The sequence below is a fragment of the Mercurialis annua genome, linkage group LG5, assembly GCF_937616625.2.
Source record: "Mercurialis annua linkage group LG5, ddMerAnnu1.2, whole genome shotgun sequence".
NCBI classification, from domain to species: Eukaryota; Viridiplantae; Streptophyta; class Magnoliopsida; order Malpighiales; family Euphorbiaceae; genus Mercurialis; species Mercurialis annua.
The window spans coordinates 43,647,955-43,674,438 of NC_065574.1; the positions used below are offsets into that span (position 1 = coordinate 43,647,955).

At 35.0% G+C, this 26,484-nt stretch overlaps 1 protein-coding gene across 5 annotated transcripts; it reads left to right on the plus strand.

Annotated features, from left to right (window-relative positions):
- The first annotated feature begins 355 nt into the window (after positions 1–355).
- On the plus strand, positions 356–25,504 carry LOC126681271 (uncharacterized). Of its 5 annotated transcripts, XM_050376780.1 has the most exons (23): positions 449–500; positions 608–630; positions 1,154–1,222; positions 13,667–13,804; positions 13,881–13,998; positions 14,432–14,514; positions 14,667–14,762; positions 15,546–15,714; positions 15,914–16,056; positions 16,131–16,217; positions 16,332–16,517; positions 17,027–17,194; positions 17,417–17,537; positions 17,672–17,741; positions 18,366–18,453; positions 18,532–18,652; positions 20,392–20,585; positions 20,697–20,805; positions 22,334–22,489; positions 22,976–23,078; positions 24,019–24,192; positions 24,595–24,740; positions 25,035–25,504. In XM_050376780.1, exons 1-23 carry the CDS (start codon positions 464–466, stop codon positions 25,226–25,228), a joined length of 2,793 nt encoding a protein of 930 aa, XP_050232737.1. In that variant the 5' UTR covers positions 449–463; the 3' UTR covers positions 25,229–25,504. The 5 variants fall into 5 exon arrangements, 3 of the variants coding, with proteins under 3 accessions (XP_050232736.1, XP_050232737.1, XP_050232738.1); XM_050376779.2 differs by having other exon boundaries at positions 360–630; XR_007641365.2 differs by lacking the exons at positions 24,595–24,740; positions 25,035–25,504 and adding an exon at positions 23,679–23,929 and having other exon boundaries at positions 356–630; positions 24,019–24,108.
- Positions 25,505–26,484: the final 980 nt, after the last annotated feature.

Below are 26,484 nucleotides of genomic sequence, written 5' to 3' on the forward strand. Positions count from 1 at the left end.
ATTGAAATTGTAATAAATTTAAATCAAGTAATAAAAGAATAAAAAAAAAGAAAATAAATTTGATTGATAATTATAAAGAAAAACATAAAGCAGTGTTGTTAAAGAAAACAAAAAGGGTGGTCAACCTATGTATAAAAGGCGTAAATTTGAAAACAAAAGTTCACATTTAGGTACGCTTGTTAATCTTACTTTAGTGAGAGTATATTTACAAAAATTAAAGAAAACGGGGTATGTCATGTAATTTCCTCAAGTATTTAATATTTTAAGACCCACCAATCATTATTTAAATTTAAATACATACACCAATTGCGTCCTTCATATTCTATAGGCTAAATTATTCAACAATATTGTTTCTGCATCAGACTCCATATATCTAAATAATTTATCTTATAATTTTGTTCAAAGGTACCTAAAATGAGTGATGATCAAGCGAACAATATGATTTATGAGGGTATCATGGGAGATGGAATTTTCAGATTCGATTGTTCAGCAAATCATAGGTTTGCTTCAAAGCCCAGTCTTTCATTCAGTAATACTAAGGATTTAGACACCCCGATCAGTACTCATTCTGTTCCTTCATATATTCCTACTTTTGAATCTCATTTAGGGCAGCAGATTGTCAAAATTCAGGTTTGTCCTATGCAGTATATATTTTTAGATTTCTTATTGATCATATCTTGTATGTTGCATTTGACTTTTTTTTTGGTTTCCATTGTTCGATAATTGACCCGGGGGTATTTAAATTGTCGTTTTATTGCATTTTGGTGACCGAACTTTAATTCACATTATTTTCATTATTATCTTTTTTTAACATAATTTTTTCGGTCAAAATGTATACGCGGCAGCCGGATTTTGTAAAAAAAAATAAAAGCAATATTACTCCATGATTAAGTAACATTTTTATCTAAATCCGGTTCATAATTAATTTACGGACCAAAACCAATAAAATGATAAAAAAAAATTAAAAAATAGTGAGAATTATATACAATTGTCTATTATTTGATTGGATTGTATAAATTAACCATATACCCATTTCCTACTTTGAGACTCGCAAAATTTATATTTGTAAATTAACTTTCATAAAATTATAGTTTTTCTATTTTTTATTTTATATATGTTATTGCTAATACAGATACCGTTTGTTTTTGTTTAGTTTCCAAACGGGACGTCCTTCTATGGGACCGGTGAAGTTAGCGGACCACTTGAGCGCACAGGGAAGAGGGTAAGTCATTCCAATGTTTACCTCATATCTCTAGGGGTGTTTATCGGTCGGTTCGGTTTTTGAACCGACCAAAAATTACGAACCCATCGATTTTTTAAAATATAAAAAATCAAACCAAACCGAATTAAAATAGGCTGGAAAAATCGGTTTGGTTCGGTCGATAACCGATGTATATCAAATATTGCATAACTGAACAAAAAAGTTGCTGTAGTCTGGTGGTAGCGTGGTAATTCCTTAATTTGTGGTCCAGGTTTGAATCCAGTTGTTGTATTTTTTTTTCTTTTAAAGAAACAAGTTAAATTAATAAAAACACATGCTGGAGTTGGGATTGGAACCTAGGAATAGCACAAAATTTAAAGGCAACTTACCACTAACCTACTCAAATTGTCTGATATTCGGTTTTCGATTCGATTCGGTCATTAATAAATTAAAACCGAACCAAACCGAATTAGAACTACAACCGAATCGAACCTACTATTTCGGTTCGGTTCGGTTTAGAAAATCAGTTTCGGTCGATTCTTACACACCCCTATATATCTCCATTTCTGATACTATAATGTTGATTATGTTTTATTTGTTTTGATAATTATGTTGATATCACTTATTATTATTAAGTTGAATTTAGTATAATTATTAAAGAGAAAATTACTATAGCACCCTTCATATTTGACATAATTTACAGTTTAATCCCTTTTATTTAAAAACCAAACGATATGGCCCCTCACTTTTATTTTTATCAACGATCTAGTCCTTCCTTCTATTTTTGGTGTTAGTCAACGAAGTCAACGAAACTATATGGTCTTCTACTTCTGTTTTTATTAACGATTTAGTCCTTTACTTTTATTTTTGCCAACGATTTCGTCTCTCATATTTGAAAATTAATTTACTCTTAAGTCCTTTGACTTCGTTGACTAACACCAAAAATGGACAGAGGGACTAAACTGTTGACAGAAATAAAAATGAGGGGCCATATCGTTTAACTTTCAAACAGGAGAGGTTAAAGTGTGAATTATGTCAAATTTGAGAGCCTTACAGTAATTTGCTCATTATTAAACACTACTTGGTAAAAATAAATGCTAAAATTTTAGATTATGTACTTAATTGAGATCAAATACCATAATTGAAATAAAATATCTTAATTCAAAATATAAATTGACAGAATTAAATTGGTCACAATTGAAAAAACAATAAATATTTGAATATTTAAATCACTAAGTCTATTATTGATGTTTATTAATTATAGTTAAAATATATTTTTATAATTTAATATTAATTTTATTAGATTTATAGTTATATATTTGAAGAGTTTTAATACATTATGAATATTTATATATTCAATTTTTTATTTTATTTTAAGAAATTATAAAATTAAATTTATATTAATAAACTGAATAATCTAATTAAGTGTAAGATAGAGAATAAAAAAAATTAAAATTAATTAATAGATTTTCTTTTAAATAGAATTAAATTATAATCTATGTGATAAAGTCTGTCTTCTTATTCGATGATTAAACCTGCAAAATAGGGTTGATAGATAATCGGATGGTGATTTAACTCTCTGATACTAAAGTCAGTTTAGGCTTTGAGCAGCGTTTTTGCGTATTGAATGTAATTGTGTTTTCATGCATATTTCAAGCTCTTTATATAGTATTTGGGAAAATATATAATAGACTTTAAATAGAAAAGTGATTTCTACTTAATAGCATTGTGTTTGAATATGAAAGAGATCCCTTATTTAAAGGAAGTCTTATTCAAGAATATTTTTCTGAATTAGTTTATATTCCTAAATAGGAGTTTGTATCTGAATAGAAAAACAACCTTCTAGATATGATTATTCGTGTATTAGGTCTCTGGCGATACGTTTGGGCGACGTGTTTTTACCGAATCCTCTGAAAATCAGTTTTTCTAGAGATTCGGGCGAATCTCCCTTTAATATTCAAATTTGGTGAGTCTTGTGGACTCAAATACCGATATCATTAGACTTTCGCCTTTTGGCGAGTCTTAAAATTCTCCTATAAGGGTAGATCCTGTATGACTCTCTTTCATTATAGTTATGTTGGAATTCGGTTTTCATCAATATATATTTTAATAAAATGAATCTGCACATCTTGCGGATAACAACTAATTAAAATAAAATTTAGAATTTTTAAACATTTTGTTCAAAGATAATAAAATATGTAATTGTCAATGGATAGAAATATTATTTCGCAATGAGAAGAATAATTTAAAAGTACAAATGAATAAATAAAATAATTAATTAATATAATTCTTCTAAATTTTTAAATTTTTCCTTTTATTTAAAATATAGTTATTTCTCTTTTAATTTTTATATGTATATAATTTAAAAACTCTTATAAATAGTGTTTTAGCTAAAAACATTAATATATTAAGAGATACAGACCGTACGTGCCTATAACGTTTGGACCTCAAGATTATTTATATCTTTATGATTTAAAAAAGTACATATATTTACTTATCTAAACCATGGGAATATGGATAATTATGAGACCCGACGTTAGAAGCATATGTGACCCCTGTATATTAAAAAAAGAATAACTAGTTTTTTAAAATTTATGAAAATAATAATATTTCACATTTAAATTTATGAGTATCAAAATATTTTGGGACAAGACTAAAAAATGACCCTAATGTAATTCTCGGCTCTTGACACCTTTCGATATTTTTCGAAACTCAATAATCACCCTCATATTTATAAAACCTAAAATTTGCACACTTAGATTTAATTTGTTCAATTGGATTTTAATTAGTTTAATTAGATTTGATTGACTTATTTAGTTTGAATTGAATTTTAATAGGTTTAGTGAGACTTTGATTGGTGTATACATCTATTTTCCGAACAAGTAAAAGGTGATAAAGGACTGAAGCGTCCAATTCTAGAGCATTTTGTCCAGGTGACGAGTTATCGATTTGCTTGTTGGAATTTAAGTGACGCATAGCTGTAAACTTGGAGGATCAAAACATTATTAGCCGCAAATAGCCTATGAAAATCCAAAGATATTGTAGTCTAAGTCTAGAAATTGGACTAATTGAAATGTCTTAGAAGTTTATGGGCCAATTAGCAAGTTTAACGGACTGTGACCATAACCAAACGCACAGGGTCTTAGTATCTTTTTTTGACACTTTCAGGCACCAAAACTCACTTTTAACACTCTTTTACTTAGCCATTAAGTTTAAATCCGAATTAAATAGAATAATCAGTGTTTTTAGCTAATCCTAATACTTAAAGGCTTATCACTTAAACAGTTTAAAATCTAGAAGACTCTTGCTAAACCCTAAACCTTATTCACCGTTATATATTCAGCTTTAAGTCAACTGAGTCAGGGGTTGGGTCAGAAAGGTAAAAACCCCGGAGCTAGAATTCGAATTCCCCTAGGAAACCCTAGTTGGTAGAATTTTTCACACATACCATGCACAAATCACACTTCATTCTACATCCACTTTTTCAGCAAACGACCCAAGAACGCGGACCACTAATTATGAGGACCCTCTATTTGTCCCTTTGATTTTGTATGTCATTAGGATGTATGTTTCGTCTACGTTGTTATTTTGCCATAAAAAATTGCCGTATTTAGCTACATTGCCATATTGTCAAATTGTCATGAATTCTATGAAAAAGCGTGTTAATCGCTGTTAATTAGCCGTTTTTATGTTCAAACCCAGAAAATAATCGATTATATACCTTAGAATGCACGTTTTCTAGGTGTTTTAGTGTGTTTTGCCATGAAAAGTGCCTTAAAATAGCTGATATAAATCCATATTTTAATGCCCAAATCACGTTTAAATGCTTTTATAAATGCTAGATTTGAATTCCTTATTCAATTTTATGCGTTTTTGATTACTTTCGCACGAAAAACGGAGCTGAAACGAGTGAGAAAGGACCAAAAAATGAAACTCTGGACCTGCTGCCCGCACCGCAGCCGGCGCCTCTATAACCGGTGGCACAGACACTCTAACCTGCCGGCGCCGGCAGTGTGTCGCACTCAAATTCCCAAAATTGCTTCCCAAGATCTTCCAAACTTCGATCCAAACTTCCAAACGCGTTTCCGGACTCAATCAGGCTCGGAATCAGGCCCGGTTTGATACCGGACGTAAAGAATTCAATGTAGTTTAATATTCTGTATTGTAACGGGCAAGACCTGATATAAAACGGACCTCGAAGTCCACTAATATAATAAAAAGTATAAACCCGGCCCACGAACCGGAGGCCCGCAAATCCAACAACTTTCAGATCAGATTTCGGGTTCACCATAACTCGGAATCAACCGCGGTTTAAACCGAATGAACCGTATCGACGAGACAGACAACTTTTGTATTTTAACCAGGAGTCCATTCGGACCACACCGTCGATCAAACCCGCGCCAGTGTTTGGCACTCAAAAATCATATCATGTATACCACTGAACGTGGGCCAGTTTGCAATATTTATCGCTTTCCAAAAAGTATATCAATTAATTGGGTTAAGGACTAATCACATAAATTTTCCCAAATTAATCGGGTTAAGGACTTAGACATCTTAGTACTACCACGAAAAAGTAGTAATGGTTGTATAGGTTATTCAAGATCACCTAAAAAATCCATATCACTTAGATATCCGATTTTTAGGTTTTGAGCATGTAATCGATCTAGATCAGTCAGACGTTGCTACTTGATAGAAACCTCTAGGATTAGATGTATGCTTAGGATTACCTGCTACTTGCTTTGCATGTCCAGTCCGGATCGAGTCATATGCGCGTCCAACGTGTTCATCGCTTTCATACCTGTTTGTTTCCAGCTTTCATATCCAACGAATTGCATATACTGTTGAGATGAGATTAAAACAAATATGCCGGCTAATAATCACCCATGGCACCTCAATTTTGGGGGTACGGGCGCTAAACCCCCTGATGTTTAAAAACGGGCAGTAAACTCCCTGAACTTTGAGGCGGCGCTCACAAAACCCCCTAAGACCAAATATCGCCGTTTTTTTCGTTTTCTGTCGACGTGGCATCCAATTTCTCGTCCGGACACCAAATGGCGGCGCCTGTCCCCCCTGCATGCATGTCTGACACCTGCTGCTTGTGTAAGAATGCGTCAGTTGACTTTTTATAAAAAAAAAAAAAAAAAAAAAAAACTGAAAAGTAACCGCGGTAATTTATTTTTTTTCTCTCTCCTACTTTTCCTTTTCCCCACTCGCTCCCCTCACTTCCGTTTCACTATTTTCGTTTCAAATATTTTCGCTACGCTTCGTCTTCTTCCCCTCGTTTTCGTTTCTTCGCTGACACTGACCTAGGGTTTGCTCCTTTCCCATTTTTCGTTCAATCTTTCTCATTTTCCTCGCATTCTTCCCCATTCTTCTTCCATTGTTCAACATTGTCTTTCATTTACCGAAAGTGATTAAGAAAGTGATTAAAGGTTAGAAATTTAAAGTTACTCGTTATTTGATTTTTTGTGGGTTGGTTAGAAATTTTAACTCCACTAACATGTTGGCAGGTTTTTAGTTTGTGTGGCTGCAAAAAATGAAGAGAAAAGGATTCAGTAGACGAAAACGAAAAGAAAAGAGTGATTACAGAAGCGGGCCTCCTAGAACTGCTGGGTATGGCTTGATGGATAGTTCCAGCAGCGATGATGTTGTTGAAGGTATGCTTGTAGTCTATTTTATAGGACATTTTTGCTAAGAAATTGGCGGGGGTTGATGACTGTAAAAGTTGATAAATTTGTAGGACCACTTAATTACCAAACATGTCAAATTGTTTTTTTAGAGATAAATTGGTTGATTGGTTTGGGACCATTTCTTTTTGGCTGTATATGCTTTTTGAATAATAGAATATGCTTGCTATGCTTGGTGATTGTGATAGTTGAGTTTTTAATATGTCTTTATGTGTTGGAACTGCTGTTTTAGACAATTAAGTATTATTGTTTGTGTACTTAATGATGGTTGGTTGGTTTGTTGGTTGAATTTAGTGTTGCTTTTTTTTTTTCTGTTTTTCAGTTTCCCCTGCAGAATTAAATTGTTTTACCATCAACTTACACATTGGTGGGGAACTTGGGGAGTGGGGATATCATAACGGGGAAGTGAAGAGTAGGGTATATAACCTTGATGTCATTACAATGGGTAAGTTTGATAAATGGGTGGCAAAACTGTTACCCAAGAAGCTTGTTGACTACCATTGGAAAGAGACAGCCGTAGAATATAACGTGGGGATAAAACCAATCAGCCATGAGGATGATTTTATGGAAATGGCTAGGGCTGGGTCAAAGGCGGGGAGTGTTGAGGTGTACGTTAGGGAGTACTCCGTTGGGGATGTTAGGAAATTACAGCCTAAGAGAAGTCCTAGTCCTCCCCCTCCATCAGCCGTTGTCTTAGAGGAAATTGAAGAACCGAAAGACAGTTTCAGTTATCCTAGTCTGGGCCTCGTGTTGAGTCAGGAAAATTGGGAGAAGCATGGGGATCGTGGCTTCAGAAAAAAGGCGCCAAGTGCCATCAGAATGGTGCAAAGTCAGGGGCCAGGGGTGAAAACGCAAGGGAGCCAGGGGCCATGGTTGAGAAGAAGGTCAGCAAGTCAAGGACCACTAATGATTGAAGGCCAATGGGAACCTGAACCCCCCCCTCCGTACACAGCCGTTGGTGAATCAGAGGTTCGCCAGTGGATGAAAAAAACTATGGAAGATCTGATGAGGGCGGGGCCTAGTGAGGGGCAAAATCTAGCTGAGAGGTTTGAGGAGGTGCAAAATGAGGGGCTGAACGAGGGGCTAAATGAGGGAGAAAATCAAAATCTGAATGAGGGGCTAAATGAGGAGCTGAACGAGGGGCAGAAAGATGGGGTGAGTGAGGGCCAAATGGAGGGGCCAAACGACGACGAGCATGGGCAGATGGGAATAGATGAGGTTAGTGAGGGGCTTTATGATGGGTTACCTGCTAGTGATGGGATGTGGAACGAAGGGGACCTTGGCGAGGTCAATCAAGAAGCTAATCAGAGGGGCCCTGCTGCTGATCTGCAATGGGAACCTGAGAGGCCAAGTCAGGTTGAGGACCAGTGGCAAAAATGGGGGAACTTCGATGAGTTGTTAGATGGCCTTTCAGGTGAGCTTCGGGCGCTATTCGACATGCCCAGTGAAAGAGAGAAGGATGTTCCTGAGGGAGTTGTAAATGATAAACAGAATGTGCAAGAGGAAGGGGGGCATGTGGATGCAGAGCAGAATGTGGAAGAGGAGGGGGGGCATGGGGATGCAGAGCAGAATGTGGAAGAGGAGGTGGGGCATGGGGATGCAGAGCAGAATGTGGAAGAGGAGGGAGGGCATGGGGATGAAGAGCATATTGATGATTACATAGTTGACCCCGACTACGATGTATGGGATGATGACGACGATCTCTTGACAGAGCTGAGATCAACAGGCCAACTACACGGAGAGTCATCAGTTCCAGTTCAAGTTGGGGATGAACACGATGTTCAATCAACACAGAGGTCTGGTGGCAGACCAAGGGGTACTTCACAGCCAGAATTTGGGCCAGGTGGTGTAGAAAGAACCATAAATCCGGATTTGAATGAAGCTGAGTCGGACTATATTGCATCGGATGACAACAACACAGCCTCTGATTCTGATGGTCAAACGGGTGCGCGGTTTAACAGGTTCGATGAGCAGGCTGCGAGAGCCAATCCCTCGTTCACCGAAGGAATGTTGTTTGATAATAGGCACCAGTTCAAGAAGGCCTGCAGGGAGTGGGGAATAGTCAACAGGTATCAAGTTTGGTTCCCCACTAATGAGAAGACACATCAGACACTGTGTAGTTGGCCTGTTGATCTCAGCTCTGAACTTGGATGATAGGGGCTTACTTCTCCAAGAGGACACATCAGACACTGTGTTTGTTCTGAACAACACAACGTCTTCTTATGGGAATATTATAACTGTCTTTTGTCTGGGACCAATGTCAAACGGACGCTGCCCTTATGACATCGAAATAAAATTTACTGAATCCTCCGTTGACAGGTTTCATTCTTCTACGAAGAATTTTCAAGACACCAACAGTTACTACCGTTCGTTGACAGGGTTACTTATTGATAGCAGTGATCGTGATTTTTTTCCTGACGGGTTGGTAAAGATGGACCTTTGTGTATGTCGATCATGGGAGCTTGGTTCGGAGGATGACATTTAATGACAAGGATGCTGCCCGAAGTCAAATTCTAGGTCTTGATGATGTATTAAGTTTTTGTGTCGTAACTTTGTTTAGAAAACTGAGAATATATAAGTTAGTTTTTTTGTAGTAACCTTTTCTGTTTGTTTAATATGTAAGACTTTTGATCAGTATGTGTTTTAAAATAGACGTAATATACTAATTATTGTATGTTTCTTAACATATTATTTTAAGGGTCTTTACTTGATTACATAATACAAGATCAGGGTCCTTGGTTGAACAAGTAAATAAAGTTTAAGGTCCACAACTGAACACGGTCCTAAAGTTCAGGGTCCACGTATGATCGTTAAGTTTAGCTTCCTAAAAACCAAACCAACCAACACGTACAAACACAAATAATAAACGGGAATATCATAAGCAAACAAACAATAACGACCAATTCACAATAATAAACGGGAATATCATAAGCAAACAAACAATACTTCTCCAACATTTAATCAACCAGTGCAAAAATATAAATTCTCAGTATTAATACTAATTGCAAAATAAATATTAACCTAAAAGGTTACAACTGTTGAAGCATAACTTTGCACAAAAAAGGTAACTCAAGTGTGTCAATCTTCAGTCTGAACCACCAGACTGCTGCTTCTCCAGGGGTTCATCAACAACTTCAGGTTCATCAACAACTTCACTTTGCAGCACCTCCACTGGTTCACCAGGACTTTCAATCTGCAGCACCTCCACTGGTTCATCGGGACCTTCAATCTGCAGCACCTGCACTGGTTCAGCCTCAGCAACAGCCTGCAGCTCCAATGCATCATCCCCATCTTCAAGTTCTTTCAACTCAAATAATGTTTGTCCAAATACAGGCCTTAGGTTACACACGTCATCACAGCTTAACTTCCTAACATACACATCAACACTACCATCTTGTGCCCCAGCCAGTGCCATGTCCATGACATGGTCATCGTTTTCCATAGGAATTAATTCTTCAGTATACATGCCAGCCCGCCTCCAATAATACATTAGCAATCCCTGAACCTTCAATTCAAGTAACCACTTATCTAGACTATTTAATCCTATATCCTCAATATGAAATTTTCTGACAGCCACATCCTCATTAAAATAACCAAACCATTCAAAGTCTCCATTGTAGTTAAGAATAATTTCAAAGACCTCAAAAAAACGTTCTTCACTAGTAGCTGCGCAAACCAACAAATTTAAAAACAAACAAACAATTTTCAATTACTGAACAAGTAAAACCCAAACTGAAACAACATCAAATGACAAACTAGAAACAAAATACCCGCAAAAAACAACATCCCATAAAAAATCAACCCCAAAATTAAAAATAAAAAAAAAAATAACAGAGACCAGAAAAATCATACCTTTTCGTTTCTTCCCTTCTCTTTCTTCTTTTCCCAATTTCGTCGTTTTTTTGGATCCCATTTTCTGAAAATTAACAGAGACAGACAAGACAAAAATTTAAAAACACTTCGGTAAATGAAAGACAATGTTGAACAATGGAGGAAGAATGGGGAAGAATGCGAGGAAAATGAGAAAGATTGAACGAAAAATGGGAAAGGAGCAAACCCTAGGTCAGTGTCAGCGAAGAAACGAAAGTACGAGGGGAAGAAGACGAAGCGTGGCGAAAATATTTGAAACGAAAATAGTGAAACGGAAGTGAGGGGAGCGAGTGGGGAAAAGGAAAAGTAGGAGAGAGAAAAAAATAAATGACCGCGGTTACTTTTCAGTTTTTTTTTTTTTTTTTTTTAATAAAAAGTCAACTGACGCATTCTTACACAAGCAGCAGGTGTCAGACATGCATGCAGGGGTGACAGGCGCCGCCATTTGGTGTCCGGACGAGAAATTGGATGCCACGTCGACAGAAAACGAAAAAAACGGCGATATTTGGTCTTAGGGGGTTTTGTGAGCGCCGCCTCAAAGTTCAGGGAGTTTACTGCCCGTTTTTAAACATCAGGGGGTTTAGCGCCCGCACCCCCAAAGTTGAGGTGCCACGGGTGATTATTAGCCAAATATGCCCAGTAAATAAAGGCGGTAATAGATAAGCCGACCACATGAGTCTCGGGAAGGTCCACGAACCCTAGTTCTTGGTCCGATGCACGATAATCTTAATCATAAGCGAGTAAGGTTACCTAGTCGGTTAAAAGACATTTTCTAGTTGAACTAGGTGGCGACTTCATTTTTCAAACCATTCCAGATCGAGAAGTCGACAATAAGCCTTGGGCGAGCGGCCCCCGAATCCCACTCCGCTTACAATTGGTTTAATTAGTTTCAATTGAGTTTTAACAGGTTCAATTGGATTTTTATGTTTTTAATTAGTTTCAATTGAATTTTAATAAGTATAATTGAATTTTGATTGGTGTAATTAGATTTTAATTATTTAATTGATTTTAGATTTGTTTAATTAGATTTAATTGAGTTTTGATAGGTTAATTTGATTGATTGATTAGTTTAATTATGTTTTAATTGATTTTAATAAAAAAATTAATTAAGAAGAGTTAATTAAGAAAAAAAAGGTGAAATAGTGTCAACTTTTTTTATAAATATAAATTTGGTAAATATTTTAAATATTAAGATTATTTTTGAATTTTTTTCTATAAATTTATGAGTGACACGTCAGTAATTAATGTTGGCTTTTAACTCTGATGGATGGAAGAGTTTTCTTGTTCAATTTAAAAAGGATTAAATGCATCAAAAATTTACAATTAAAGACGTCGGCGCCGTTATGAATGTAAAACGACACCGTTTTGGATTTAAGTTGACACTATTTTTTAAAGGAAATACACACGTAGTTTTAATTGCAAAAAATTGGAAAATTCATGTTAAATATGTCAAAATTAAAAGATTATATTAAATACCAAAACACACGAAAGTTGGTAATTTTGAGTGCATTTAAGCCATTTAAAAAGCATAAAGACTTTTTAAAAAAATAATAATAATAAAGACTTTTCTAAAAAAAAAGCATAAAGACTTAATTGTGTTTAAAAAGAGTTTAAGAGCTAATCTGTACATTAAAAAAATTACGAGGGTGTTTTGTTTTTACCTTTTACGAATCATCAATATGTTTCTATATCAAAAAAAAAGAACGAAGGATCACTTTACCCCATGAACTTGGCACAAAGTATCAAAAACGTCCAAATTAAAAAAACCAGATCACTTTTATCCTGAACTTGACAAAACCGGCTCAAAACTCCCCTTGTGCTGACATGGCACTTAATTGGAGAGTGAGATTTATAAAAATCATAATTAATTCTAATTAATTACACTTAAATACTAATTAATTATAATCAAAATTTTAGGGATCCTTCTGAACTTTTTTCAAAAAATTCTCAATTGTTTTTCTTCTCTTCAAATCGACCAACCACCACCCTCTTCCTATACCTCCACTGTCCACCACCTAAAGCCGATCAGCCACCGCCCAAAACCGACCAACCACCTAAAACCGACCAACCACCCAAAACCGACGAACCACAACCGTTCAGTACCGACTGGGTTCGTCTCCAACAGATCGGACTTGTTGGAGACGAACCCAGATGGGTTCGTCTTCAACAGATCGTCACTGTTGAAGACAAACGCAGATGGGTTCGTCTTCAACCGTCTCTGATTGAAGACGAACCCAGATGGGTTCGTCTCCAACAGAGACATTTCGTCTCTGTGAGAGACGACGACATTGTCTCTCTCAGAGATGAGCTCGTCGTTTCTGCTTGCTGCCGGAGACGATGAGCGGCTGCCAGATTCTTCTCCGACAGCTGCTCATCGATTTCTAAAAAAATTGATTTTTTTGTAAAAAGTACATACAGATCCTTTATATTTTTAGTTAATAAAATTTAATATATAAAGTTTTATAATTAATTTGATTTTTTTTATTATTATGGATTAATTTGAAAACATAACTAAATTTAGGATCATTTTAATCTTTTTTTCATTAAAAACCACATTAAGAAAAAAAAACCGGAGAATATATCTTACTTTCTTAGGTGAGAGTGCGGAGAGGTGTTTTGTACTGATTTTGACAAGTTCAGTATAAAAGTGATCCCATTTCGTTAATTTGAACGTTTTTGATATTTTTTGCCAAGTTCGGGCTAAAGTGATCCTCTGTTCAACAAAAAAAAAACAAGTGACCACTGTCCGGATGGAAAATATGAGTAGTGTTCCGGAGAAGTGGGAGGGAGAGGGAGGAGGAGAGGGGTACGGTGGTGGGGTGGGGTGGAGGCGGCCACTCAGCTTCTCCACCACTACCTCCGCCAGTGAATGATGAAATCAAAATGTAACAGGTTATAAAAAATGTAGGTTTTCACATGGAACACGGATGCATGGAGTTATGGTGCTGGAACTACGTCCTTGTACCAGTCACATCCCTGGGTCTTAGCTCTTCTTCCGAATGGAGAGGCACTGGGGGTTCTTGCCGATACCACGCGGCGCTGTGAGGTGAGATTACATCTGTGTATAACAAAATGTCTTAGAAATCCTTTACTAAGCCCTTCGCCTGATTCATTGTACGCAGATTGATCTGAGGACTGATTCGAGAATTCAGTTCATTGCTCCGGCCTCGTATCCGGTCATTACATTCGGTCCTTTTGCTTCACCCTCAGCTGTTCTCAAAGCTTTATCTGCTGCAGTAGGTATATTACTTCATAATTTTATGCCTTCTGCTTCTTTCTAGGGTTATTGTTACTATATATCCTCACCTTTATCGTTTTTTTCAATTCAAGCACAATCTAAAAATGGCTCAGCTAGTGTCCCAACCTTGTTAAACTTTTCATTCATCATATAGCCTGATGTGCGTTTTATGCGTTATTTTCCGTAAAAATGATGTCTTTTTTGGCCTTGGGAATGACCAAAACGATGTTGTATAAGACACTTAGGCTATATATGCTTCAAAATGAAAGAATGAGATATATGGTGCTGCGTTTTTTTAGATTGTGCTTAAATCGAAAAAAACGCAAAAAGGTGGGGATATATAGTAACAATAACTCTTCTTTCTATTATATGTCTTTTTTGGTTATGTATTCGTTTTATTTTGTACTGATTTAGTTCCTAAATACCTTCCCTCAGGAACTGTTTTTATGCCTCCAAAGTGGGCCTTAGGATATCAACAATGCCGCTGGGGCTATAGTTCTGCTAAGAGGGTTTATGAGGTAGGCTTCTGATTGTTTCTTTTCTTTTAATCTGGAATGATAAAATCATCCTTCATCTGCAGGGTTTTGTCTTCCCTTTCACCATTGGTCCTTTGGTGGTTTGAATTCAATGTATTTTTTTTGTTTGGTTGTTAAACCTCTTGCATATGCAGGTGGCCAAAACGTTTAGGGAGAAGGGTATACCCTGTGATGTAATATGGATGGATATTGATTACATGGATGGTTTTCGCTGTTTCACATTTGACAAGGTACATTTCAGTGATTTCCTTTCCTGGATCAATTTTTAGTGGCTTGATGAACCAAATTCTTTTGGTCAGCTCAGCGAGTTCCTAGAAATACTAATACATAGAAAAAACAGAAACTATGTGATGTAGCAAACATGTATATGTTATCAGAGAAATTATGTTATTCCAAATTCTCATAGATTTGGATCTCTTGAGCATCATTGGTGGTGTAGGACAATCTGGACTAGAAAACTCAACCATGTTATAGTACATGTCAGAGGATGTAAGTGCCCAAATGAGCTGTATTCAATTCTTTATTGGTAGCCATGCGAGTGCTTCTATTCCATCTATTTTTTAATAGTTTCCATGCATGCAAGCATCTAATTGGTTTGAAATTTTCTTGGCAACACTAGTTAGAAATTTTCAGGACATAATATTCTAATTACTATGGTCACAGATTTCAAATAAGCTGACATGAGGTTGTTGAATTTTTTTCTTGGGATGGCTAGTTGTTTGATTCTGACTTACATTTGAACAAGATCATCATTTTATAAGTTATAAGTGTGTAACTAAGAGGAGTTATAAATTCAAAGCCAGAAAAAAAAATCTGAATTTTGCTTTCTTTTTATAAAATATGCCTCGAGTTGTCCTGTTTTCTAAATTTATAGTTTTTGTCCTTAGCCAAATTCACTAAGCCTGAAGAATGACCTTATAAGTGAAAGTTGTTGCATATGAAAGTTGTCTGTATTTCTTATGATAAACTTGTAATTGTTAGTTGACAGAAAAACCTTCACTGAACTCTTTCAGGAACGCTTTTCTGATCCACAATCTTTGGTGAAAGATCTCCATGATATTGGTTTTAAAGCAGTTTGGATACTTGACCCTGGGATTAAATTTGAAAAGGGTTATCCTGTCTATGATAGTGGTTCCAAGAGTGATGCTTGGGTTCAAAGAGCAGATGGAAGACCTTTTATTGGTGTGTTTTCTGTTTGTATTAGTAATTAATTCATTTTCTCTTCTTGTCCATGCAAGCATAGTTTAGTGATAGGGACATAGGTCCAAACCTCCCCTCCCCATTGTAATAAAAAAAAAAATCATCTTCTCTTCTTCTCTCTCGCATGAATTAGAAAGTTAAAAAAATATTATTTTTTTATATTTTTGATGCTGATTTACAGGGGAGGTGTGGCCTGGCCCTTGTGTTTTCCCTGACTTCACACAATCGAAAGTCCGTTCTTGGTGGGCTAGCCTAATTAAAGATTTCATTTCTAATGGTGTTGATGGCATATGGAATGACATGAATGAGCCAGCTATTTCCAAGGTATTGCCAAAAAAAATCTTATCATTATTTACAGCTTGTGCAAACGCCGGAGCGCTTATTATTATTCTTTTCAGAGCATAACAAAGACAATGCCTGAGAGCAATATTCACAGGGGAGATGGCGAACTTGGAGGCTGCCAGGATCATTCATACTATCACAATGTAATCTTCTTAAGCCTTCTATTGTTTGCTTTTAGCAGGAAAATGATTTATTTGAAAGGAAACACACAAGAGTTTCATTGTGATTATCTTTTTTGTATCTACTGTTTGTTTTAGGTCTATGGCATGCTGATGGCAAGATCAACATATGAAGGCATGAAATTAGCTCATGAAAATAAGCGTCCCTTTGTTCTTACTAGAGCTGGATTTATTGGTAGTCAAAGGTATGCTGCAACATGGACAGGAGATAACATCTCAAATTGGGAGCATCTTCACATGTCCATCTCTATGGTACTTCAATTGGTAAGTAAATTTTGAATTCTGTTATTTGCGTAGAGGAAATTGAGAGATGTGAATATTCTAGTGCTTTAAATTATAAGAACTTAAGTTGTTAACGAAATTTACATGAGCTAGTGTGTAAGATAAGATAAAGAATTATAAGAATGCTTTCAAAGTGAAGATTGGAATGTAAGAGCCAAACTCATAGATACTCGAAAAGTTCTTGGCACCAAATTTCTTTCTGTACAAAGTGAATTATGAATAAACATAATTTACTGGTGGAGTTTCTACAAATTTATTCTGCAACAATGACAATCTATCAAGTTTGATGTTGTATTGTATCTACTTTTCTATATCCATTTAACAATAATAACTTCTTTTCTGCATCTCTTTTTATGTTGGTCTTTTACATATGTATCATGTTTTCTTTCTTTAAAGATTTTTTCCCCCAGAAAATCACTAATACAAAGTACATTTGAGTTCACTTCCTACAAAGGGTATGTGCTCTAATTTTCGGTTTACTTTATGATCAGGGACTCAGTGGTCAGCCTCTTTCTGGACCTGATATTGGTGGATTTTCAGGAAATGCAACACCCAAGCTCTTTGGACGGTGGATGGGTGTAGGGGCAATGTTCCCTTTCTGTCGTGGACATTCTGATATGGCTACTTCTGACCACGAGCCATGGTCTTTTGGGGAAGAGGTTTGTCTACTCTCTTGTCTGCACTTGCAATCTGGCTGAAACATGTAATTATTTTTTTACTGAGTAAAGCACAGAGGTAATCTGATAAAATTGCAATTATGTTCAGAGCTGAACCTGCAACAACTATGTCTAATCCATATTCTAAATTTTGCACGTTAGATTTACTACGTTTGGACTTTTCTGCTGGAAAATTTTACTATCAGCTGATTTCATTTTCGTTAGTGTGAAGAAGTTTGCCGTTTGGCATTGAAGAGACGCTATCGATTCATGCCACATATATATACTCTGTTTTATGTCGCTCACACAATGGGCACACCAGTGGCAACTCCTACTTTTTTTGCTGGTATGATATGTGATCTTGATTAGTCTAATGCCATTTAAGGGTCTTCAAAAAACTGCTCATTGTTTATGCTAGTTTATAGGTGTAAGGAAGACGGCTTTTAGTGAAGTTGAAAAGTGTTAAAATTGCTTGTGCAGATCTAAAAGATCCAAGTCTGAGAAAGATTGAGAATTCCTTCTTGCTGGGTCCGCTTCTAGTTTGTGCAAGGTTCTATTCTTTAAACTTGGACTATGTTGCACGAAAACTTTTCCGATCTTAAGTTTCGGCGTTTTGTTTCCGTTTCTTTAAACTTGGACTATGCTGAAAATAAATTCTTTTAAAATTTATGTTTCACCATTTCCCGTTTCAGTATTTTTTTGTTTCAGCGTTTCCGTTTTTCTACTTTACAGGACTTGGATATTTTACTATGTTGTACTACAAACTGATGTACCCTGTTAACTGATATCCATTTATTTGTTTTATTGCTTGCATCTATATTACATAGAAAATTCTGTCTAGTCAAATAATGAGAGCTCATGGTTTTAAATAATAGAGTGTAGGACCACAAGTAACTACTTTATTTAAAACAGAGTATGATGTCTACAAAATTGTCTCATGGATTGCTATTGCCATAAGTTGTTCACTAGAATCTTACTGGTCGCTTTTAGGCTTGTTGTAATCAATCTGGTTTTAGTTTCAGCATCTGATTTCTCAAATAAGTTTATTTCACAGAGTAAACTTAAATTGTGTCTATTATTAAGCGAATACATATCTAATGTACATATCTATCTGGATGTTTTACTTTAAGATAGGCCGAACAAATTGTACTGACTCTCTTTTCATCTTCTGTAGTACAAATCCTGATCAAGGAACAGACGAGTTGCAGCATCTCCTGCCCAAAGGAATTTGGCTAAGATTTGATTTTGGTGACTCTCATCCGGTATGCTTAGAACTCCTTATTGTGCTTTCCTTGTAAAGTTGTGTCATATTTCCTATATGTAATCTTTCTGTATCACAGGATTTGCCAACTTTATACTTGCAAGGTGGATCAATAATTCCTTTGTGTCCGCCTCATCAACACATTCGTGAAGCTAGCTTGTCAGATGATTTAACTCTCATCATAGCCTTAGATGAATATGGTAATTTGATTCATATTATCTTCACAAGATAGCGAAGCATATATGAGAATTTTTTTTGTCCGTTTAGTACATCGGTGACTGCAAACGACTAAAAGCACGTATTTGATATATTAAAAAAGTTGAAATGCTAATATAAAAGAAATAAATGTTCAAACATTGACATAATAATTGATTTAGCAAAGTTCACATACCACTGATTTATTTTTTCCTTAAAAATGGTGGCAATAAACACTAATACTACTACAAGCTGAAAACTGATGAATTTGAAAACATTATGATTTAGAACATTGACTATGGTGGCATACTAATAGAGTAGTTTACTTTCAGAATCATGTTGCAAACTAAGGTGTCCGGTTTAACAATGCAACTTGAAGTATTTCATGTTATTTTGTATTTTTTATGCTAGGTTCCAAGTATCAAAGTCAATGTTATCCAGTTGTTGCGTTGAATTTATCATTGTGTTAGTTAGGGGTGAGCAAGTTAAGAACTGACCGAAGTAACCAAAATTAAATTAATCAAATTATTTTTATTTCTTTAACTGAACCAACCAAATTAGTAAATTTAACCGAAACCGATTTAAACGAATTAACTAAAATTTAAAAATTGTAAAACTAACCTACCGAATTAGTCCATTAAATCGGTTAATTTGGTTAAACCGCTAAAAGTAAATAGAAAATTATTGATTTTTTAATATTCGGTTAATTAAAATTTTAAAACTCTCAACTGTAATGGAATCAAAATAATTTATGAACCGGAGCGACCAAACTAACCAAAATATTTAACCAAACTTAACTAAAATAGATCGGTTAATTCGGTTTAACCAATCGTTTTTTTCTCGCCCCTAGTGTTAGTTTGTAGATATATGTCGGTGTTGCTGAGGGTCATTTGTTTTGGTATTGACCTTATTAATGTCTGAAATTTGTGAAAATCGTACTGCCTTTTAGCCGTACTGATTTGTGGTCATTTGGTGATTTTTTTTCTAAGATAATGTCCTATTGATTGAACTCATTGAGTTGTATCATGGTATAGAGAAATTGTTAGATTCCATCTTAAAACCAATTGGTATTAAGTGGAGGTGCCCAACTAATATATAAACACAAGTCCATTCACACACACAACCAATGTGGGATTTCCCACTTTAACAGAAATCTTAACTGGATTTTTTTTTATCTCTATTTCTTAATATAATTAATGTACTGAGGTTTCTCCAGAATCATAGGTTAGTGCCTGAACTGGTGATGTAATTTTTACTCTCCTCATTACCTTAGGACCTTTTTACCAGTTAGGTGGTTACCATTATTGCTGCAGGGTGTGCTTGATCATAGCTTCATTTTACTTGTATCTGTTATGATCAGATTTTGTTGCATGAATATTTACCGATGTTCATTCTTCATGTAAGGTATTGATGAAACAATGAACAAGGAACAGACATAAGGGTTCGATAAAAAAAAAGTAACAATAAATTTTTTAAAAAAATTTACGTGTCAGAACTGGTGAGGAATGATGGTATCACTTTACTATGTGACTGTCTTTGATCTGTCTACTGTCTAGCATAGTCTTGCTTCAAGCTGTCTAGATGCAAATTCCATTTCTGGGAGCCGCCTCCTGTCACTCATAATTATTAAGACAAAAGCTTCAGCAACATAACCTGTCTTCTGTTTAACTCCCATTCACAAGTGTATTAACAGTTTGTTGATCAATATGTAAAGGCTTTTTGATTGAGTTCTTCCCATTTACAGGGAAAGCTAAAGGTGTACTATTCGAAGATGATGGTGATGGGTATGAATTTACCAAAGGCGGATATTTGTTGACACACTATGTTGCTCAACTGCAATCTTCTGTTGTTACTGTTAGAGTTACAGAAACAGAAGGGTCTTGGAAGAGGCCCAAAAGACGTCTGCATGTGCAATTATTGCTTGGTGGGGGTGCCATGGTAAAATCTTAAACTTAACACTTGGTAGAAAATGGCTCAGAAATAACGTTGTCTACAATCTACCGCTGGAAACTATTATTTTGCAAAGCTTTCTAATTTATTTATAAGCAGGTTGATTCGTGGTGCATGGATGGAGATAATGTGACAATTACGGTGCCTTCAGATCATCTTGTTTCTGAGTTGGTATCAACTAGCGAGAAGCAATATAAGAGCCGCTTAGGTAGATATTTTTCAATTTTGCATTTGCATATTTGTATGTCATTAGCATCTGCATGAGTTTAACTTTAAGTTATGAGTTTCTTTATGGACACCGTTCATCAATATAAGTCGGTAAATGTTCACCGACGGGATTTGAGGCGGACAATATCATTTGGTAACTCCGTCTATACTTTCAGATAGGATCACTGTCGGCAATCAATCGGAAATAGCTAACGCCGAAGCCCGCAACAATGTATCCGAAAATTGCCGACAAATGTGCCGTCGGCAATCGGTCGGTCAAACAAAATAATTACTTAAGAGTGTTTCCGTGGGTAATCACATGTGTTTAAAAAATAATAAATTAAATAACTGGAAAATAATAAATTTCAATAACTAAAATTTAAATATTTGAAATATGTTATATAATATTTATGTACATATAGTGGTAGCAGAGTAATTTTTCTTTTCTCTCTTAGAACTTTAGGATTTTCAAAAGTAAAGGAGAAGGGACTGCTGTTAAGGGTTTGCAAAAACCAAATCAAACTGAAAAACTGAACCGAAATGTCAAATTCTGTTTGTTTTGGTTTGACATTTAAAAGAAATTTATTTTTTCTTTTGAACATAAAAAAATTTCAATAGAATTTTACTACGAATCGAACTGAACTGAAATCAACCAAACAGATTGGTTCCATTCGGTTAATTTTTTCACATCCTTGTAATTTCTAGTTGGTTTGGTTTTGAAAAATAGAAAAAGTTTGGTTTAGTTTGCTTCGAACTGAGTGCACTCCTAGTTGCTGATGATCTATGTCCTGACATTTATTAACAAACAAATCTACCGATAATTCATCGGCAAAGTTTTTGTGAAAGAGTGTTTTTACTTAATGGCCTACTAACGAATTACAACGGAACTGCCCATCGGTAAAATAGGCAAAAACAATTTGAATAATAATATTATAGTCACGATCAACCATTCGTTGGAAAAATAGTGGCATATTCTTGGCGCCACACTCCTGCTAATATTACCGATGGAAATTGGTGACAGACTAATATTCTGTTGGCAATCGGTTAAATATTATGTCTGATTCTGTCGGAAAACTTGTTGATAAAAGTATAAATTACCGACCTTTACTCCTGCATCAATAAATCTTTGTTTTCTAGAAGTGTTGCTAACATTATTTGGAAAATGCTATGAGACTCAATTGAAAGTAAAAATGAAACTAGTTGGTCTAATCTCAAAATTTGATGAGAATAAGTCAATAAATTGTTAAATTCTAAGGACTAAAACTAGTACTTTGCCTACTTCAATGCTTCTATCAGTAAATGAATTTTTTATGAAACACGAGAAGTGCCTCTGAAATTGGGTGCTTCCTACTTGGAGTTCTCTAAAAGTTTACCTTCTGGTTGTTTCCCTTATTCAAGTGAGGAAGTAGGAGCTATAATTTTTTTGTTCGTCTTGCATTATCATCGTAAACGATTTCATTTGCTCATATACCATGTTTCAATTTTTAAAGGCAAGCTGTTTATTCATTTGGTATATTTTTTTGATACAGAAAGCTGTAAGAAAATTCCTGATGTTGAAGTGGCTTCTGGAACTAAGGGATCCGAACTTTCACGAACCCCTGTGGAGCTGAAAAGTGGTGATTGGGCTGCTAAAATAGTCCCCTGGATTGGGGGTAGAATTATTTCCATGGAGCACCTTCCTTCAGGTAACATAATTATAGAGTTCATGAGGGCATTCTTTATAGTGGTATTTAGGTGTGTGCAAAAGTTGAACCAAACTGAATCGAAAAATTCAATTCTGTCCGATTTGACGTTATTCAAAAATTTAGTTTTTCAATTGGGTTTGATTTTGAAAATAAAAAAAATTAGTTAAATTTTGGTATAAACTGGACCAAACTTGGCCAACAAGTCAACCTAGTCGACTAATTTGGTTCGGTTGAAATGTTTTTATAACTTTGTAAATTCGGTTCGGTTCGTTTTTAGAAGTTATTAAAAGTTCAGTTCAGTTTGGTTCAACACCCACGTTTGTGTTGCAAATTTACAGTGTGTAGCATTCAAATGTAGATCTATTTAAAGGGTTTCATGGATTTTGAGAACGACTAAACTATATGACCTAACTTTTTTTGAAAAAAACTATATGATCTAGAGGTCTAAACTGGCTTTCATTAATTTTTTTTTATTGATTATTGTAGGAACCCAATGGCTTTATAGCAGAATTGAAATTGATGGATATGAAGAATATAGTGGCGCGGAGTACCGGTCTGCTGGATGCACAGAGGAATACAATGTTATTGAGTAAGAAAGCCTGATGTTCATCTAACTATATGTTTTTCCTGATACATAAACAATTTAGAATATCATCTCGTGCAACTTAATGCAGTTAATGGAGGAGGGATTTTAGAGCAGCCAATAAGCAACTAAGCAATCTCTTTTACTTGTATGGCAATATGGAATGGTTGTAATGTGTTAAAAAACGAATCGGCGTTTGAACTGGTGTGGCCAACTGTTCACGGTTCAATTGGTTCACTAGTTAAATAGTTTTTTTTTTTATATTATACTATATATTTATATATATATTCTAAAATAGTATAACTTAAACAAATATATAAAATTATAATTAACAAATGAATTGTCTAATTAGTAAATAAAGTGTCAAAAAGATTTTTACGGCTTAATCTGTTTAATGTTTATGATTTTGAGGTTTTTACCGATTCAAAGAGGTTGAACTGTTAGTTTTTTGAGAAGAATAGAACTAGATTGGCCTCCTGATCTCGGTCAAACAGATTGAATTGCCGATCCGGTTATTAAAATACTATTATGTTAATCGTGACTTTAAAATTGTTAGATATAACAATGGTGAACAATAGGGAACTAATGAGCATCTATTATGAACAGGACCCTACAAATTTTATCTGCGGGACAAACGAAAGAATAAAGGAAGAACATTTTTCTGATTCCATCAAACTTTTGTAGCACGAGTCCTGCAATTGCTAAACGCAACATAACATTGTCTGTCGTCAACTATTTAAAGCTGATAATTAAATATGCATTGAACTTATCAAAGCGACTATACCTAAATGGAGATAATTATACTAACACAGCCTCAGTCACAAATGTTCAAAATCTTGGGGATGTCTTACTAGTTGGTATAAGCAAATAAAGTTAGAACCATAACTTTTTTATTTTATACACTTTTTATAGTCAAAATTATGCATATAGTTTTATTTCCTTGCAGGCGGGATCTTGAGCATGTAGGAGAGGAGGAATCTCTTGCTTTAGAAGGTGATATCGGTGGAGGATTGGTTCTTCAGCGGAAGATACTCATTCCAAACGATGATCCAAAGATACTCCGTATTGACTCTAGCATTGTGGCCCAAAATCTGGGACCTGGTTCTGGTGGATTTTCCAGGTTAGATTGAAAGAGAATTATTTCACTTCTGTTGTCAAAGATTTCTGGCAGCACTTCGAATTTGGCATCAATCCAAATTATTGAATTCCATTTCATATGCAATGTCCATGAATTCCTTGCTTAACCTTTTAAGAACTCTTTAATTTGTAGATGTATTTGAAGTTTTATTTTGAATTACAGCATATAATTAATTGAAACGTAACCCCCTTCAGACTAAAGTATGTTTAATTGGCTTCAAGAACTACAACTACATTCCAATTTTTTAAAAAGTTTTAGTTATTTAGCTGTCATCATGAGAAGCCCATTTCTCTTTTCTCTTGTATGCCTCTCTTAATTTTCTTTTATGTGAAGAGATACTAACAATGCCTACACGTTTGTTACTGTTAATCTTGTGATGTGAAGGGTGGTCTGCTTGAGAATACATCCAAAGTTTACTCTCTTGCACCCGACAGAAAGTTTGATCTCATTCACTTCCGTCGACGGTTCAAAGCATGAATTGTGGCCCGAGTCTGGGGATAGATTTTATGAAGGAAATCTTCTGCCTAATGGTACTTGTGCTTTTTTCTCTCTCTGTATTTGCTTCTAAAATTTAATGTTGTCTTTTACCGGTATATGAAACCTTCCTAAATAGGAAAAATATAATAAAAAAACTGTCGAGTAGGAGTCTTGAACTTTGACATGCTTGTTAAAAAAGCATCCAAAATTGTAAATAGAATGATTTTATTTTAGTTCTTATTGACCCAGAGTTAACCCAACTGTGCACATTTTATTCAGTAACTTAGTTATTATTTAGTTGTGTTTGGTTTTTGTTTCTGAAGCTTTTTACGGTTTAACATTTTCAGGAGAGTGGATGCTTGTTGATAAATGTCTGGGCGTTGTTTTAGTTAATCGATTTAACACTGAAGAAGTGAACAAATGTTGCATCCATTGGGGAACTGCAACAGTTACCCTCGAGCTCTGGTCTGAAGAGCGCCCCGTTTCAAGGGAATCACCCCTCAGAGTTTCCCATGAGTACGAGGTTAGAGGAATCTCGTAACTACTTGAATTGTGCTACAACTATTCTGCCATAGACTGCATGCTATATCCTATTCTTCCCAGCTTTTAATATGTTGAAACTTGCAACCACAGAAAATTGAATGTTTGTGGAACTCTATAGTTATTCTCCGAATTTAAGTTCATATTTGTGTTGTATGTTCAACTTTTATTGCAAAATTATTATGCTCTAGATTTGTGTATTAATAATTTGCTTATTACATTTTAGCTATATGACGTGGTTGCGATATTTAATAATAACTAGTATTTTTTTTTGTTATCTCTAAAACACTACATTAGATGTATCAGTGCTCAAGTATAATGATATTCTAGAGTCGTATCTATAAGGATTATAAGTACTAGCAGTGACTTTCTTTCTACTATCTAGTCCATCAAAATGAACTTAGGAACAATTTAAAGAATAAATAAATATAAGCAATAATTAAATGACTACTAAACTAGCACAAAATATTTCGAAATAATATTAGAGAACAAACAATTTCTTAATAGTTATTTCACTTTGTCGTCCCAAGCGATTCCTACTGCTCTCGAGTGATCAAAACATATAATTTTGCAATCTATATAAATGCATCAAACTTTAATTAAGACTTCATATATTTTTTAATTGAAGAATACAAATGAATCAAGAAAAATCTTGTAAGCATTGTAATTTTGATGTAGATTTTTAAAAATGCGTTGATACCCAATAATGATAGTCAAAGAAAATTGTTCAACTTAAAATGAATGATTTTTTAAAAATTCAAATTGGACTTGAGGTCATAATATGTTGAGTTGGCACCCATTCATTGGTGTGATCTTGCTTAGATGGAAGTTATTTTTGGCTGTTAGCTCAGCATATTATGACCTGGTCTGTCAATTTGGAAAAATAAAATAAAAGGTCTTGCAAAAATTTCACTTACTAAAATTTATGATTACATTGAAAAAAGACGTATAGTTCGTGAATATATGTACAATTGCCCCATTTTTTTTTCTTTTGATAATTGGGGAGGAGGAGCGCTTGTGGGAGGAATCAAACCCACGACCTAGTAGTTTGCTGTTTAGCGCTTATACCGTTTGAGTTACAGCTCAATGGTGGCCCATTTTTAATTAATCCAAGGAATCTTCTTTTAAACTTCAAGAAATTGGCAAATCAAACGTTCAACCTCAAATTCAATACAAAGAACTTTATGTTGTGGCTACTCTCGTTCCTCTTCCTTTTAAAACACCAGTGGTGCATAATGGGTAAAATTTTGATCTGAT

Excerpts from the sequence above, each read along its gene's own strand:
- LOC126681271 (XM_050376779.2), top strand. The coding sequence starts at position 415 with ATGAGTGATGATCAAGCGAACAATATGATTTATGAGGGTATCATGGGA. Across the intron at positions 20,586-20,696 it reads TGCTTGGTGGGGGTGCCATG|GTTGATTCGTGGTGCATGGA; the intron begins GTAAAATCTTAA and ends ATTTATAAGCAG. Across the intron at positions 20,806-22,333 it reads GCAATATAAGAGCCGCTTAG|AAAGCTGTAAGAAAATTCCT; the intron begins GTAGATATTTTT and ends TTTTTGATACAG.